A 17,357-nucleotide genomic window follows, 5' to 3' on the forward strand; every position below is an offset into this window, starting at 1 on the left:
ATATTTTCAAAAAGAAATGTTGAAACAATATGCGGGGATATGGTAACGTATAGTACCGTTTTGGGGGTACCCCAAAATTGGACCAGCTTTACACGCACTCCGAGTCAGCATGCACATTTTGAATGCAATGCAAGCTGCGTTAATATTATTTTGGTCTCAAGGACCATCTATTCAATTGCATTGATGCATGGTTTCCACCTGAAAGGCCTCGAATTCACCACAATTCAACCATTACACAATAATTCAACCATTATTAAAGCAATAGAACATTTTGGAGGTGTATAGGCTGCGCTCCTTCACTGTTATAGACCTTTTGTTGCATTAAAAAAACCCGGGCTTCAGTGACTTTCGGGTCGCTTAATAATACAATTAAACTCGGACCGGGAATACTAGGAAAAGATCAGACAGCGTCAATTACGTGGGTTGAAATTTGCCTGACAATGGAACTCGCCCATCCATCATGCTGTTGCTAACCTTTTCATTTGATATAAAGACGGCATATTAAAAATATCCTAAAGCTTATATTCTTCGCCAAGCAAAAAGTCGACTTTAAGTTTTGACTGAGGGGTAAGTGGAATCTTTTAGTTAATAAGGGAGGGAGTGATTCGCTCCTGTTTTGTTTCTTATGAATGTCTAAAGATAACAGTTACTGCTGAAAGAAACTTATAGTGCGATTTGTCACTGTCATTTTGCTTTAAAGTTAAATTCAAACCGGTCTTGATTTGGACGACTTCGTCGAACCCCCCTTTTTTTTCAATGGACTTGGCTTTTATAATATTTTTTATCGAGGTCTGTGGTCGATGCCGTATAAATCTGGGTGAGAGTCTGTATCTCTGTCAACTGGTATAGTGCTGTAGCCTTCGAAAAAGCTGCAGAGAGTATCAAGTTCTTACGTTTCACTTTCAGACCAGCAAATCAAAGTAAAGTTTCAAAGCAAGGATAAGTGTTACATTGTTACATATTTGTTGCCGTTTTATTTAGTTTACTCTCTGTAACATTGTTCACATTTCATTACATAAATCAGTAGCAGATTCTAGAGAGGGGTTGGGAGATTGGGAGGGGTTTCACCCCCCCCCCTTCAGATGCTGACTAATGTTATATTCTTGGGGCCAAAAATAATTTTAAAAAATGGAATGCTAAAGTTCCTAAAATTATTCTCAAATTGACTTAGAATGCAGGAGAAAGCATCGTAGATTTCAAAATACGCCCCCAACCTCCTAGTAAGGCGTGCATTCAGCACACTTTCACTCACACCCCCCTATTTCCTGAAAGCTAGATCCGCCCCTGTAAATAGGCCTGAAACTGCCCTTTTCACAGAACTGTAGCATAACAAACTTTCACTTTTATTTTGACCAACAACCGAATTAGCATGGAGACTTTTACATGAAGGCTGTGTGGAGAGCTGTACATTGATCAAGTGTAACCTTGAATTTACTGGTAAATGATTTTCAGAATTGATGGTACATGATTGTATTCTAACATTATTTCGCGTATCTTTTTTTCAATATGCAGTTTATTTGCCATGATGTAGAGAATGTCCATAAAAACCAGGTTTTATAATCGGAGCGAAGAAGGCTTTCGTTAAGTTTTGTAACATATTCTTCCAGACGTATCCTAATCTACTTTAACACTGACAAACTTAGTGTTGGAAGGCACTCTGTGGCGAGATTCTTTAGATACTTATCCGCTGTTGTAATCACAGGCAAATATTCCATTAAATATAAAAAAATAGACGGCACCAACAAATAAACATGAATACAGTTTCATCATTCATTCATAAATACCTCGGACAGTTTAGCTATTCCTATTGGTCGAGAGCCCGTCACGTGGCCGGTCTTAAACGGATGATAAAGACATGGCTAGCTGGTCTTAAACACTTTTCCAGTGTCACAATAAAATGTGGACTCCTAAAAATCCAGTACCTCTTACCGTTTCATTGGTTGAAAGTTCACAAGTATTTGCTAAAAATCGTTGATCGTGCAAGGGATCGTTGTCCTTCACCAGTGATAACCATGATCGAATGAGCTTTCAATTTAGTGTAAGAGGGCACCCTTCTGGAGGACTCTTTACAGAAGCATATAATATTTTCAAAAAGAAATGTTGAAACAATAGGCGGGGATATGGTAACGTATAGTACCGTTTTTGGGGTGCCCCAAAATTGGACCAGCTTTTACACGCACTCCGAGTCAGCATGCAAATTTTGAATGCAATGCAAGGTGCGTTAATATTATTTTGGTCTCAAGGACCATCTATTCAATTGCATTGATGCATGGTTTCCACCTGAAAGGCCTCGAATTCACCATAATTCAACCATCGAACAATAATTCAACCATTATTAAAGCAATAGAAACGTTTGGAGGTGTATAGTTTAGGCTGCGCTCCTTCACCGTTATAGACCTTTTGTTGCATTAAAAGAAAAACGGGCTTCAGTGACTTTCGGTTCACTAAATAATACAATTGAACTCGGACCGGGAATACTAGGAAAAGATCAGACAGCGTCAATAACGTGGGTTGAAATATGCCTGACAATGGAACTTGCCCATCCATCATGCTGTTGCTAACCTTTTCAATTGATGTAAAGACGGTACATTAAAACTTATCCTAAAGCTTACATTCTTCGCCAAGCAAAAAAGTCGACTTTAAGTTTAGACTGAGGGGTAAGTGGAATCCTTAAGTTAATAAGGGAGGAGTGATTCGCTCCTGTTTTGTTTCGTATGAATGTCTAAAGATAACATTTACTGCTGAAGGAAACTTGTAGTGCGATTGGTCACTGTCATTTTCTTTAAACTTAAATTCAAGCCGGTCTTGATTTGGACGACTTCGCTGAACCCCCTTTTTTTTCAATGGACTTGGCTTTTATAATAATTTTTATAGAGGTCTGTGGTCGATGCAGTATAAATCTGGGTGCGACTCTGTATCTGTCCATGCACTGGTAGTACTGTACCCTTCGAGAAAGCAGAAAGTATCGAGTTCTTAGGTTTCAGACCAGCAAATCTCAAGTAAGTATACCACGCATTAATGTTCTTTTGGAAAGTATAAACTTTTTGACATTCGGACTGCATCATAGATATGGATGACAAACAAGCAATTCAGTTTATGCACATATCTATGGGGGTATAGGAACCAGTTAAGCTTTAAAATAGTTCTTCATTGATTTTCCAAGATTTTATGATCATCGGTTCACCTATAAATGCATAGAATTTAAGAAATGTAATTTGTTAATAAAAGTCACTGTTTAATCTTAATAAATCAAAAAGTAATTATAATCTTGGGGTAAGTGAACCATACTTAACAAAAAAATTATTTTCCAAAATAATATGGAACTGATCCTCGCTTCACCTATTTATGCAAAGAATACCAGTACAATAAATATAATTTGGGAAAACTTGAGAAATTAAAGAAGACATAATCTTGAATTTGTTTTCCAATGTTCCACTAATCAGGCCCAGAGGAACACTTGTGATTGGTCAGTGCTGTGACGTAACACCAAATTATTGCTTGAATTCCATCTTAATTTTGTTGCAATTGCTTTACTTTCCCGAAACAGTTTTGTCAAGATGAAGACTTTTTTCTGCATTGGTGTTCTGATGATCTGCATCGGATTGGTCTTTGCCAGCGATTATAAGAATGGTAAGGACTCCTCTCCCCCCCCCCCCCAAAAAAAACCCATAACAAATTCTAATTGTAAAATTCTGCTGTGCCCACTTTTACTTTCTTGGCATTTAACGGTTCCAAGGGGTGTAGCAAGGTCATTTTTTTTGGGGGGGGGGACATTTCTTGAAAGGGCACTTGCATTTCCATGCTGAAATGTAGACATTTTTTTTTCTCCGGACACTTAAAGCTGTATGTTGTACATGTAGGTCAAGTCCCAGGGGCGGATCTAGGAATTTTTGAAGGGGGGGGGGGTTCATCACCAAATTACCAAATCAATGCTGAAATGAGTTTTCAGTAAAAATCCGTAAAAAAAGGAACCTGTAATGGCCGATAGAAATAAAAAGGGCACGACTTGTTTTTTTAAAGGGCACTTGTTCTGAAAAAAAAATGAATGGCACTCTTTAGAAATATTGGGGGGGGGGGGGTTTAAGCACTGGTGGAAAAAAGGACATTTGAATGGAAAAGGGCAGTCTTTACAAAATATTTGGGGGGTAAATCCCCCCCCCCCTCCCCCGCTATAGTAGCTGTATTTCTTATTTACTTATCGTGAAGATGCCGAAAATAAACAATTTTCTGTTATTCCCCCCAAAAAGGAACAATCAGCCGAGTTTTTATGGCTACATGTTAACGGAGAATAATTGGTAATTTTACTTGACAGAAAAACTGAGGGAGTTACTGGTCGAGTTACGTGACAGGCTGTCGGCACGGGAAGAGGGGGGTAAATATTTACATATTTCTCTAATTTTCTGTTTTCATCTCTTTTTTTCCCATCATAAATTTTCAAATATTTTGTTTACCTCCTCGGAATAATAAAAAAAAAAATGAAATGTGATGCATAATTAATTACCTTTGCCTAAATCTTTCAAAGGTGCTTGCACTGACCCTACCTTAGTGAGTTTTAAAAAGACAAATTGAAATTCAAACAGTTTAGTTGACAGTCGACTTTTGATAAGGAATTCCTGTCTAACTCACCAAGACTGAATTTTTTTTTTTTTTTTTTTCAATTTCCCAGAAACACAATGTGGCATGTTTTCAACCTGCCCTGCTGGTGTGGCTTGTCTGGATGACGGAGAAGGCCTACCGTACTGTGATTGGCCGGAAAAGAAGTAACTAGAAGTGACTGAGTGATATTAATTTGTCACTATGTAGGACAACACCATTGGATAAATATTCCGATTGTCGATTTAAAATTAGAACCTACAACTTTAACAACTAGATAGCAAAGAAGTAACTAGAAGTGACCGAGTGATATTAGTTTGTCACTGTGTAGGACAAAACCACTGGATAAAATTACTCTCTCGATTTAAAATTAGACGTTACAACCTAAATTAGATAGTATCACTTGACTTTTCACCCTAAATACCACAACAGCTAGGGGGAAAATTTCTTTGAAATGGAGAAAACAAAATGAACGATATCCATGGGCGTCACCAGGATTTTTTTGTAGAGGGGGCCAAAGCACATTTTCCCCAAAATCCCTGTACTTTTTCAGCGTATTCTGGATTTATCATTTTTCGAGGGGGGCAGGGACATTTAACCACCCCCCCCCCATTAAATTGATACCATTATGACTCCGCGCCTCTTTTTCTTTCATGGTTTTTTTTTTCTCCTTTTTTTTTTGTGTGGCTTTTCCGGAGTGGGCAAGTGCCCCCCTTGCTCCCTCCCATTGCGACGCCCATGACGATATCATAAGCCTAAAAGTCTCATACTTCAATATTTCACTTTAGGCCTACATCTCTGTGAATGTTTATACCAACGAAAGCCATCTTAAAGCAAAACATGGCAACATTAGTAGCAACCAGTATTGACTTGAAGTGTCGAAGTTACAAGGTACAATTGAAAATTGTGAAACGACAGTTGGTAATTCATTCACCATTCTCGTTATGCAAAGTTCCAGTAGTTGGTATACAAGGTATTTTTAATGTCTTTCAATTACATTTTTTTGGTTTTAAATCCTGTATCCTCCCTGCACAACTCGTAGGAAAAATAATTAGTTCATTCACAAGTCGTAGCTTTATATCAGGGGTGAGATTTGGGGGAAATGAGAAATCCACGAAAATGACTGGCGGAGGGTTTCAGTGTCACTGAGGGCCCCGAGGTCCTAGGTGTATGCTTGTATTTGCCTAAAGACACCCCTTAAAAAAACATTTCTTTTGCACCATATACGCATTTATAGGTAAAAACACCTCTACAGTAAAACCTCATGAATTCCAGATTTCAAACAGGAATCTTTTCAACGAATCCTGAATTCAGGAAAAATCCTGACAAATCTCACCCCTGTTATATAGAGCATCCAGGCAAACCTCATGGGTATTTGGAAAATAAGCTGATTAAAATCTTAGCTCTCTCTCTCTCTCTGAAATTTACATTATCTCGTTTTTATCTCATTCTATTTGTATAATTCTTTTTCAGAAATCTTTGATTACCTAAGCCCCTGGGTGATGGTTACAACTATGAAATAAATGTGAAGTTTCAAAGCAAGGATAAGCGTTACATTGTTACATATTTGTTGCTGTTTTATTTAGTTTACTCTCTGTAACATCACATTTCATGATATAAATCAGTAACAGAACTAGCAGGATGAAACTTTTGCTTGGAGCTGCTGATTTCTTGGGTTTTTTACTTCTCGTGACTGCCATTAGGCCTACAAAATGAAAAACACTGTACAAAGTCTGGTGTGGTTTGGAATTTCCTCGTTTTTTTTCTCTAAATTCTCAGTTGCATGCCTGATCTAGAGAGGGGTTGGGGATTGGGAAGGGGTTTCAACCACCCCCCCCCCCCTCCCTTTAAGCTGCTGACTATTGTTACTGTTGGGGGAAATTTAAGGAATGCTAAAGTTCCTAATTTACAGGCATACTACTGGGAATTTAGAAAACAAATGAGGAAATTCCGAACCACACAAGACTTTGTACGGTGTTTTTCAATTCGTAATTGCATTCATGAGAAGTAAAAAAAAACGAGGAAATCAGCGGATCCGAGGAAAAGATGCATGCCTGAATTTATTCTCAAATTGACTAAGATTTCAAAATGTCCCCACCCGAGCCCCTAGTAAGGCATGCACTCGGCACACTTTCACTTAACAATCCCCCCCCCCTTTCCAGAAAGCTAGATCTGCCTCTTTAGATAGCCCTAAAATTGCCCTTAAAATGGCTCGGGTTTGAAAATCAGAGCGAAGTCTTTCGTTAAGTTTTGTAACATATTCTTTCAGACGTATCTACTTTAACACAGACAAACTTAGTGTTGGAAGGCACTCTGTGGCGAGATTCTTTAGATACTTAGATCCACTGTTGTAATCACTGGCAAATTTTCCATTAAATAAAAATATAAATAGACGGCACCAACAAATAAACAGGAATACAGTTTCATCATTCAATATCATGTAAAGTTGACAAAGAGCAAGGATTTTAACCTACAGTTTGAGTGCTGGTATGGGATACCATACCAGTGGTTCTACCAACTGAGCTATCATCAGACCAATGTTGGCGATCTCCCATTTTGTGCATGTCTTTGGGCATGAGGCGCCAGTCGCGAGCCATACATTTCTATGGTTTGTTTGAAAAGGCTGTGCCTGAATTACATGGCTATTGCTAGCAATGATGCACGCGCCTATGGAAGCAGTTGAAGCCACTTCCTTTGTCAGCTCCCAGAGGGCCAGCCTAGTGTCCTCTTTGTCCTGATCTGACTGACTGACTGACCGACTGACTGAATAGCTGACTGACTGTCACTTGTCGCTTAGCCTGGTTGTTGGCCGGTGAAGAGAGCCGGGCAGTGCTATTGTATAGGATTACCCCTTAACCTAGTCCGAAAATTTGGGACTCTCAATACTGTGTATGAGAGTCCCAAAACTTAAGGTATCCATATCGTGCAAAACTTTGTGCTGCATGATAAAACCAGTGTGAATCAAATTTGCAAGCTTCTTACTCACTACAGTTTCTTCAATAATCCCCGAAACTTCTGCCTAGCAAAGTTGCTGTTGTGAGCATTGAATCACCAAAAATTCAGCTTTTAATTCTAATTTTGCAGAGAGTTATCGAAATCCATAAGTGAGACATCACGTTTATGTGTACTGCAATGCATTGTGCAAAAAGACTCCTCAGCTATAACATTTTCATCGTGTAGATAAAACAGCGCCCTCTTGTTGATCTGAGTGAATGCAAAATGTTTCATTTTTTAGCAGAGGGCGCTATGTTCATTTGGCCATTGATTAAAAAACAAGTAAGCTGCAAGGCTCTTCCTGCACCTACTCAGAATACATTGGGAATCACACACATATTTCCAGAGCATGGAGAATGACGTGGGTGGTTTTTGAACTGCCAAAACCTTGCCTTAAAATTGGATTTAAGGTCTCAAATTTTGCAGGTGACATGCTTGCAACTATAGCATTTTGATGTATGTGTTGTGTGGGCATTAATTAGCCAAATGGTGAGTAAAAAAACGTCAGTAGTAATGTTGCACGTTTTTATGCACTCACGGTCCCAGTCTGCCCTTAACCCTAACCCCTTGGGCTCTTTTACTAGGAAGTATCCTGAATCCGCCAAAATCCATCAATTTTGCCATGCAAAAAATGTTGGTGGCCAGTGAGTCCATCAGAATCCACCAATTAGCCGGGAGTAAATCTGTTGAGATGCTGAATCCGCCAAAGTGCCCAAACAGCTCAGTACAGAGGGATCCTGAATCCATCAAAATCCTGCAGTTCCGCTAGGTCTACAATACTGAATCCATCAAAGTCCCCCGGTTTGTGCAATATGGAGGTATCCTGAATCCGCCGAAATCCCCCGAAACGGGGATGTGGATTTTGATGGATTCAGGTACGTTAGGGTTAATGGGTCAAATCCGGCCCAGATGCATGAAAAAGACTCCCAGTGAATAGCCGTTCTGAATCAATTGAATAGATTTGTTGCACTCACGGACCAGGTTTACTAGGCCTGCTTGTTATTATACATTCAAATATGTGATCAGATTGTCCAGCTATTCTCCTGTGTAGTTTGGAGTCCTCTTTTCTCTGAAAGCCGTCAGTCCTTCGGCCCTATCTTTGGTAGGAATAACCTATAACAGAAAACAGTATAACAGAAAGTATTCCATTAAAAGGTACGTTCAATATGATTGGCTATCATAAACATAATTATCTATATATATAAGAGAGAGTTTAACTCGGCCTCCGAGACGATGTTTGCTCATGAAAGGATCCGAGACCGCGGGCTCCCGCGGCGCCAGAATCGCTCCACGTCCGTGGAAAAAGGCGGAGGGTGTCTTCCGCCGGGTCGGACACTTCGTGTCGTCCTGATTTTCCCGTACGGACCGGCAATCCGTTTCGTCGATTTTTCGTGACTGCATTTTGCGCAGGAATTTGCCGTCGTGTGCGCTTTCACGTTGACTGCCTGGCCGCCCCCTGTGCTGGCTTTTCTGCGTGTCTAGACTGTGCGAGGTCAGCGAGGTCAACGTAGGGGTTGCGTTTACGTGTTCTACTCGGCCGTTCTGCAAAAGCGTTCACCAAATTGTGGATGGGGTGACCTTGGTAAAATATTTTTTCTCCATGGTGCGTGGCCACCAAGTGCTCCTATTCTTTCATATGCTTCGCTTGCCGCCCCTGCACCGAGTGCAACGAATACTCAGAAGGACTACACATTAAGTATGCCTTGCGCGGTCTGACCAATCGAAAGTCTACACTGCGTAGTATTTCCGGGCTATGCAAAACTGTCGATGGCAACGCGTACTGCAGCCTGCTCCACACCCTGGAAACGAGGTTGGGTCTACGGTGCTCGCCATTTGAAGCGCAAGCATGTGACGTGATAGAGTGCTGTTGCTTCCATAATGTGTTTACAGCTCCATGCTTACACCACCAAGGCTGAGCGTTGTGAGTTCGCTGCCCGCCACGTATAATCATGGAGGAATAAGAATTCCTCCATGGTATAATTCAGTGTCGTGTTATAATTTCGGGGGCCTGTTTTGGGTCAACGAAGGATCGCCGCGGTCTCGGATCCTTTCAGAAGCAAACATTTCTCGGAGGCCGAGTAAAACTTGCTCTTATATATAGATGGTTGAACCAACTTGAATAAAAGTTGAATCGCAGACGGTGTCGCAAATTGTAAGAAGTTCAAGTTTACGTTTGTTGAAGAGTCCAATACTGAAACTTAATTATGACCTTCCTCCATGATTCAGACCGTTTGTAATTTTTTGGTAACACTCAACATTTTCATTTTAAATGACACCTTCACGTTTTATTGCATTATGATTTATTGTCAAACTGTACAACCAGCCTTCGCCTGTGTACTACAGTAACCTTTTCACTACGTTTTCCAAATGCGACTGCCTCACAAAAAGCCAATTTAACAGACCAACGGCAACATTTACAGACAGTTGCCATGGTACATAATTATCATGTGCGTAAATCGACGGGGGACAGGGGACCCCCCCCCCCCACACACACGCACATTATGAGGGGGGACATTGTTTGGTCTCCCCCCCCCCACACTTTTTCTTCCCCGAATAAAAATATTGTAGCCTACAATAATGATTCTATTGCTCAGAATACATGTAGCTGATTCAATTACTCAAAACTCAAAACTTTCACAGATGATCTTTCGCTCAAATTGGTTTTAGTGATCAGAAATTGCCTCAGATCACACCACAGAAATTGCTATTCTTTAACTGCATGTCTCACCAACTATATCCCCCATTTACATTTAACTCCCCACATTTTCATCCCCAACACTACGCCCTACCCGATCTATGATCGGGTAAACCAGCTTGTATGCCTATTAACATGATAAATGCACTTTGCTACTGTGGGAACCAAGGCTGCATAAGTTACTATATAACTTTTTATTCCTTGTTTGACTATTTATTTGATTTTGGTCATAATTGCAACAATGCTATTTTTACTATGTAAAGTTCTACTTTAACACTTTTAAGGCTTTTTGGTATTGCCCCAAACAAAAAAAAATAAAAGTACAAATTACCTGTGCATAGTACGCCATCTCATATTCCAATCCGGACGCCAAATCGACCTGAAATGAAACGCATGTCGAATAATTTCAGTTTGTGATATCAGGTTGCTGTTAGCGTAGATGCAGTTGAGTCTTCAAATTTCCTCAACAATCTCAAGTCAAGTTACAAGCTACTCATTGCCCTGTGAAGAAAGGCCTTCCTTCGTCAATGGTCATCCCCAGGCCTGTTATTTGTGACGTGACTTGACAAGCTGACGATGACTTACTTGAGACTTGTGATTTGACAATTGACTGACTAATCTAACTTGTGACTGACTTGTGGCTTGACTCGTGACTTGGGATTTGAATTGTAAATTACTAATCTGACTTGTGATCAACTTGTGACCTGACTTGTGAATGACTTGTGATTTGACTTGTGATTTGACTTGTGACTGACTAATCTGACTTGTAATTTGATTTGTGACTTACTTCTGATTTAACTTGTGGCTGACTTGTGACTGCCTTGTGACAGACTTGTGATTTGACTTGTGACTTACTTCTGATTTAACTTGTGGCTGACTTGTGACAGACTTGTGATGTGACTTGTGACTTACTTCTGATTTAACTTGTGGCTGACTTGTGACTGACTTGTGACAGACTTGTGATTTGACTTGTGACTTACTTCTGATTTAACTTGTGGCTGACTTGTGACTGACTTGTGACTGACTTGTGATTTGACTTGTGACTGACTAATCTGACTTGTAATTTGATTTGTGACTTACTTCTGATTTTACTTGTGGCTGACTTGTGACTGACTTGTGACAGACTTGTGATCTGACTTGTGACTTACTTCTGATTTAACTTGTGGCTGACTTGTGACTGACTTGTGACAGACTTTCGATTTGACTTGTGACTGACCAATCTGACTTGTAATTTGATTTGTGACTTACTTCTGATTTAACTTGTGGCTGACTTGTGACTGGCTTGTGACAGACTTGTGATTTGACTTGTGACTTACTTCTGATTTAACTTGTGACTGACTTGTGTCTTAATTCTGATTTAACTTGAGACGGACTTGTGACCTCCTTGTGATTTGACTTGTGACTGACTCATATGACTTGTGATTTGACTTGTGATTTGACTTGTGACTGACTAATCTGACGTGATTTGACATGTGACTTACTTCTGATTTAACTTGTGATTTAACTTGTGACTTACTTCTGATTTAACTTGTGACTTACTTGTGATTTGACTTGTGACTGACTCATATGACTTGTGATTTGACTTGTGATGTGACTTGTGACTGACTAATCTGACGTGATTTGACATGTGACTTACTTCTGATTTAACTCGTGACTTACTTGTGACTTACTTCTGATTTGACTTGTGACTTACTTGTGACTTACTTCTGATTTAACTTGTGACTTACTTGTGATTTGACTTGTGACTGACCAATCTGACTTGCGATTTGACTTGTGACTTTTTTTCCGATTCGAGTTGTGACTGACTTGTGATTTGACTTGTGATTTGAATAGTAATGGGCTCGACAACAGCTCTGTCCCTTCTACCACAGAGCTTACCTCCAGCCCCCTATTGATTGCCTTCTTGGCCATCCTGACGGCCACTGGGCCTTGCGGTATGATCTCCTTGGCCAACTCCAGCGCCGCCTCATAAGCCGCCTCCCCTTTCTCGTTCTGTTCCACGGCCCGGTTCACCACGCCCAGTCTCTCCGCCTCCGCCCCATCAAAGACGCGGGCGGTGAAGATGAGCTCCTTGGCTTTGGCTGGGTTGATCAGACGGGCCAGGCGTTGGGTTCCACCTGGACTCAAAAAAAGGTCAAAACACCAATTTTTTTTGTAATTGATCAAATGTACTGTTGGTGATTTACTTTGTTGGTGTTTACTTTGATAATGACAAAAGCAACAGCATGCCTTTGTTTCTAAATAACAGTAAACCAAATTAATCAATCAATTAAACCCAAACTGTTTGAGATCCTTCAAAAACCACTGGGAGGATTTACATGTAGACAATCTTGCAGGCCTAAATCCTGCTGCACACCTTTCCAATTCTATCGGTTCACCAGATCAACAAACACACCTGATGTCAATTGATATCAATGTTCCAAAATCCTGTTTTAGTTCTGTTTTTATCATTTACGCATGAGATGGGTCTTACCTCCCCCTGGGATGATTGCAAGACGTGTCTCAACCAGTCCCATCTTGGCTGTGCTCGCTGAAAAGTACCAGGGTTATAAATGCATGTAATTAAGTCATCACAAGTCTCCACTAATCATTGTAAGGCTACATAAGTAATTACAAGTCATCACAAATTCAGCACTCATGAGTCATGCTCGTGAGGGGAGGTGGGGGGGGGGGCTAGGGAGGGGAAAGGTCGGGGCTAAGGAGGGGAAAAGAAGGATAGCCACACAATTGCCACGCCGAACACATGGCTCTCTTGGGCAGGGTGCCCTGCATGCAGACATGGCTTAAAGGGAATGTACATCATTGGCTTTTGCTGTACATTTTAGAAATTAACTATTTGAGGGGTAAGTATAAGAGATCAAATATTGTTACACTGACATGTTTGAAGTTTTGTGTTCGAAAATGCTGGAAAAACCAAGAAAACAAAAATGTTTAAGTAGTCTGGTTCCCTGACTCCACTAAAGATGAAATGGATCAATTTATAGATGCCGGAAAATGGTAAGGTAAGGGAACCAGTCTAGCTGGCCTGCACCCGTTCATGAACATTTAACTAATAGCAAACAAAATTTGGACTGAAAAAAGTGGTAAATTTGGAGCAGTAGTTGAAACAAGTTAGGTTTTTCCAACGGTGGTCGGCCGACCACCGTTGGAAAGGTATACAAATATACCATTTTCTTAAAAATGACTTCACACCAGGTGCCATAATTTTACAGGATGCTTTAGACTGTCATTTACCAACATCCTAGTAAGGTATTTCGCAAACATTTTGGTAGTTTTATTTTTCGATGTTTGCAAATGTTGTATATTCCCTTTAAAATCATCAGTCTCAGGCTGTTTGGAAACTCCCTTCCCCGAAAATTATTCGCTACTTGGGACCTGACTTGAGATGGACTCAATTACATCTCACACATATCACACATGCACACATATCGTCAAAGACCACAAGTTGTACATGTAATTTGGATCCGATTGTGTTTAGTGTTTTATCAAGGAGTACAAAACTGCAAGTCCCAAAGCTACGGTTACTGATTTTACTGATGCGAGCGAGAACTGAGATTGTAAACCCACCTGCTAACCTGAAATCGCACGACAAGGCAAGTTCCAGGCCACCGCCCAGCGCCACACCGTCTAGGGCAGCGATGACCGGCATGGGCATATCGCCGATGTCTGAGATCAGCCTGCGCGCACTGCTGACAAACGGGCCGACCTCGCTGGGTTTCATCTTGACACGTTCCTTCAGGTCAGCCCCTGTGGAGGAACAAAAATGCAATCTAAAACCATCCAAGAAAGATAATGACATAAATAACGGCAGATAAAAAAATAATAAAACCGGAGTCTTATATAGCGCAGGTATCTAAATAACAATTTCAAGGCGCTGGAAATTATGTCTATAATTGAAGACAGGTACATGAAGTTTACGAGAAATAAGGTTTACAAGGTGCTGCCAACAATTTCAAGGCGCTGGAAATTATGTCTATAATTAAAGACAGGTACATGAAGTTTACGAGAAATAAGGTTTACAAGGTGCTGCGGCGCACATTGCAGCCACTGCCAGAAACACTGGGGTAAACCTCTTCTCTTAGCAATAAGTGTTACTGGGTTCTTTAACGTGCATTACACAACACACGGGACCTACGGCTTTACGTCCCATCCGAAGGAGGAAGCAATAATGGTAAAGTGCCTTGCTCAAGATCACAAGCACCATATTCCCACGGTCAGGATTCAAACCCATGTACCACGGCACATGAGTCGAACACCGTAACCATTGGACCACAGCACCCCACAATAATAATAATAGATAATTTCCATAGTTATTCAGTTGAACATTCAGCTGGGCATTCCTTTGTGATTGCTTGGTGATTACTAATATCACCTGACCTGTAAAACAACTGAATTAATGCTGAGTTCTATATTTTTCTGAGAAGCATCCTGAATCTGAAAAAAATCAACACTGTAGATATATGTAGATTAACCTCTCTGGCTGGCAATGTCAACAAGGCTAGCCCAGCAGTCAAAATAAATCAAGTGACTGTTTCTAGTGCTCCCTGACTTCATAAAGCAGGATTGACTGGCTGTAATTGTTATGAACCCTGATACAGCTGTGCTTTGACTGCAGGAGATTGATAAGCCAGCTGTGCCTACCAGTCACCTGCTTTTGTCTGTTGATGGAATTTGACTGTCACAGTGCCTACAAGAAATGTGATCTGACTGTTGGTGACTATTCTGTGTAAAAGGCATGGCAGGGAAACAGGATTGAATTTTTGACTGTCTGTGACCGATCAAACAAAAGAGGTTGAAGAGATATTTTCACTTTCTGTTGTTTTTGAAGTGTTTTTATAAGTCTCCAAACATCCTGTTATTGGTCAATGGTCAATACATTCACATTTCAAAATACATGTAGAATTATTTTAAAACATTGATTTTCTGTTTTTCAATTGATCAATATGTTGATCTGAAATATCAACGCCTTGTTTGACAAATATAAAGTGAAAATGTGACATTTTTATTTCCTTCTGATGCCAAGGCAAATCAGTGAAGTTCTACAGTACCTGCAGAAAATATTCCTGGTACATCGCTTTTGAGTATCACCACCCGAGCATTCTTATCATAAGTGATAGTTGACACTGCATCTTTAAGCTTTGGAGAAAAAGAAACACAATTTAATAATGACAAAACTTCAAACTGTAGTCCATGTTGAATGACACCTGCAGCCGATTTGACGAACAGTGTGCAACTTACGCCATGCATAGGACTTACACAACAAATTTGTTGCGCAGCTGGGCAATAAACTTACGATCAATTACATTAAGCTTGGCGTAGCTGCGCAATGTGTAATTATTCTACATATCTTAAACAAATAGAAAAAGAAACGAAACGAAAAGAAATCATTTTGCTGAAAGAACGCACACCTTTTTTTGTGATCCGTGGACAGAACCTTAAAACGGTGGTTGTGTTTAAAAAAGTACTTGAAAAGTACATGAGTGATTTGAATGATTTTTGTACTAAAAGAAAGCTGATGAATTGGGCTTTTATGTCCTAGATTTTGAGAGTGCTACATGCAGAACTTCAATAAAACCTAGTCCCGACTTATGGGTTTCGTTTTTTTTTACTCACCCTGTAAATCTGTCAAATTAAAACTGTCGCAGTTTGTTACTCACCAACTCAAGAATATTTCGACTGAATGAATTCTTTGCCTCTGGTCGGTTGAAGGCAAGCACCACCACCCCTGCAGCAGAAGAGAAGAAGAGAAGAATCTACTCAACAAATCACTGAATTTGTGACTCGAGTTGAACTAAGTCAGGGACACTGCGTCCTGGAATGAGCCCAATTGGGCTACAAAATGCGCTTTGAACGAAATGCTGTTGATCGGAACGAACATTTAAAAGTGGGATATTAACATCCACACAACTATCCTTTAAAAACTGGGTGTTTTTGTTTCATTCTTGTGTTGTGCGTGCGAGAACGATTTCCGGGATCCACTTTTGCAACCCCCAAAAGTTGGGTTGTTCATGCTAGTTGTGATTGGCTAAATGACAACCCAATGATAACATTTAGGGCTGGGTAACGTAACTCCAGCTATCGGGTAGACAGGTAGAGGTACCGTAAGGAAAACCTTCTTTTTTTTAGTTGGCCTAATCATTCCAACTTCAAAAGAGTTTGGTCGCTTTGTCTGTTCTTTCCTCCATGTTTTGAAAAGCTCCCCCCCCAGCTACACAATTTCCTCACCCCCACCCAACCCCACCGCCCCCCCAACCCCCCCCCCCAAAAAAAATCACGACACACACACCAAAGTTGCTATGATTGATATTACCTAAATATTCGCCTTCTAAATAACGAACGCGAAGATCATCAGGAGAATCACCACCACTGCTTGCAAAACATCTACCAAATACAGGTAAGTGCTTTACACCATTTTCCGTTTTGTTGAAATAAAGCAGGGATCTTGCTGATCGTCTTACGAAGCGTGCCATTTTCGTATTTTTTAGCAACCAGTAGTCGCTGGAACAATAGAGGGCGCTTGCTAAACGCTAGACGTAGAGAAGCATAAGATTGCGCTTCCCTTTTTTCACAGCCCAAAACCTATTTACGGCTTTAAAGCAGTGCATGTAGGGTCCAGCATAATACTACTAACCAAGATCAAGATATTCCTCTGCTAATGTTGATAGTGAATGCTATTTCATGCATAAAGATAATTAATACTTACTAAGTAAGCTTCCCGGATGTGATATAATGATTAAAGAGGACTGTGTTCAAGTTTAGCAGGCATTTGCACTGTGCGTTCGTGATTACCGAGATGGGATCGGTACGGTACGATGTGTACGTACGTGTACGTGCTCTAAGGATATTTTCAAAATCTAGGTTTCATTTCAAAGAGTGCTGTGGAGGCACTTTTAAGCCCCCATTTTTTAGAGATAGGGCTCTGGCTCAATATTCATACATTGATATCTCTTGTTGTAAACTATTGTATAAGAGGCCGAATGTAAAGTACTTTTAGTCGGTTTAAATATAAATAACAAGCTTCAAAAATGATTCTGCATCCAGCTTGAGCCCGAAACTAAATTGAGCCGAGGTTTAA

The 17,357-nt window shown here is 40.4% G+C and overlaps 1 protein-coding gene across 1 annotated transcript; it reads right to left on the reverse strand.

The window, feature by feature from the left end:
- Positions 1-8,574: 8,574 nt before the first annotated feature.
- On the reverse strand, positions 8,575-16,795 carry LOC119722998 (methylglutaconyl-CoA hydratase, mitochondrial-like). Its single transcript, XM_038193448.1, has 8 exons — positions 16,593-16,795; positions 15,940-16,007; positions 15,331-15,418; positions 13,850-14,029; positions 12,756-12,812; positions 12,161-12,399; positions 10,614-10,661; positions 8,575-8,700 (listed from the first exon to the last, which is right to left on the reverse strand). The coding sequence occupies exons 1-8, from the start codon at positions 16,750-16,752 to the stop codon at positions 8,623-8,625; spliced, it is 918 nt and encodes a 305-aa protein (XP_038049376.1). The 5' UTR covers positions 16,753-16,795; the 3' UTR covers positions 8,575-8,622.
- Between the last annotated feature and the right edge of the window lie 562 nt (positions 16,796-17,357).

This window comes from Patiria miniata, unplaced genomic scaffold (assembly GCF_015706575.1).
Source record: "Patiria miniata isolate m_02_andy unplaced genomic scaffold, ASM1570657v1 HiC_scaffold_16, whole genome shotgun sequence".
In the NCBI taxonomy this organism is placed as follows: Eukaryota; Metazoa; Echinodermata; class Asteroidea; order Valvatida; family Asterinidae; genus Patiria; species Patiria miniata.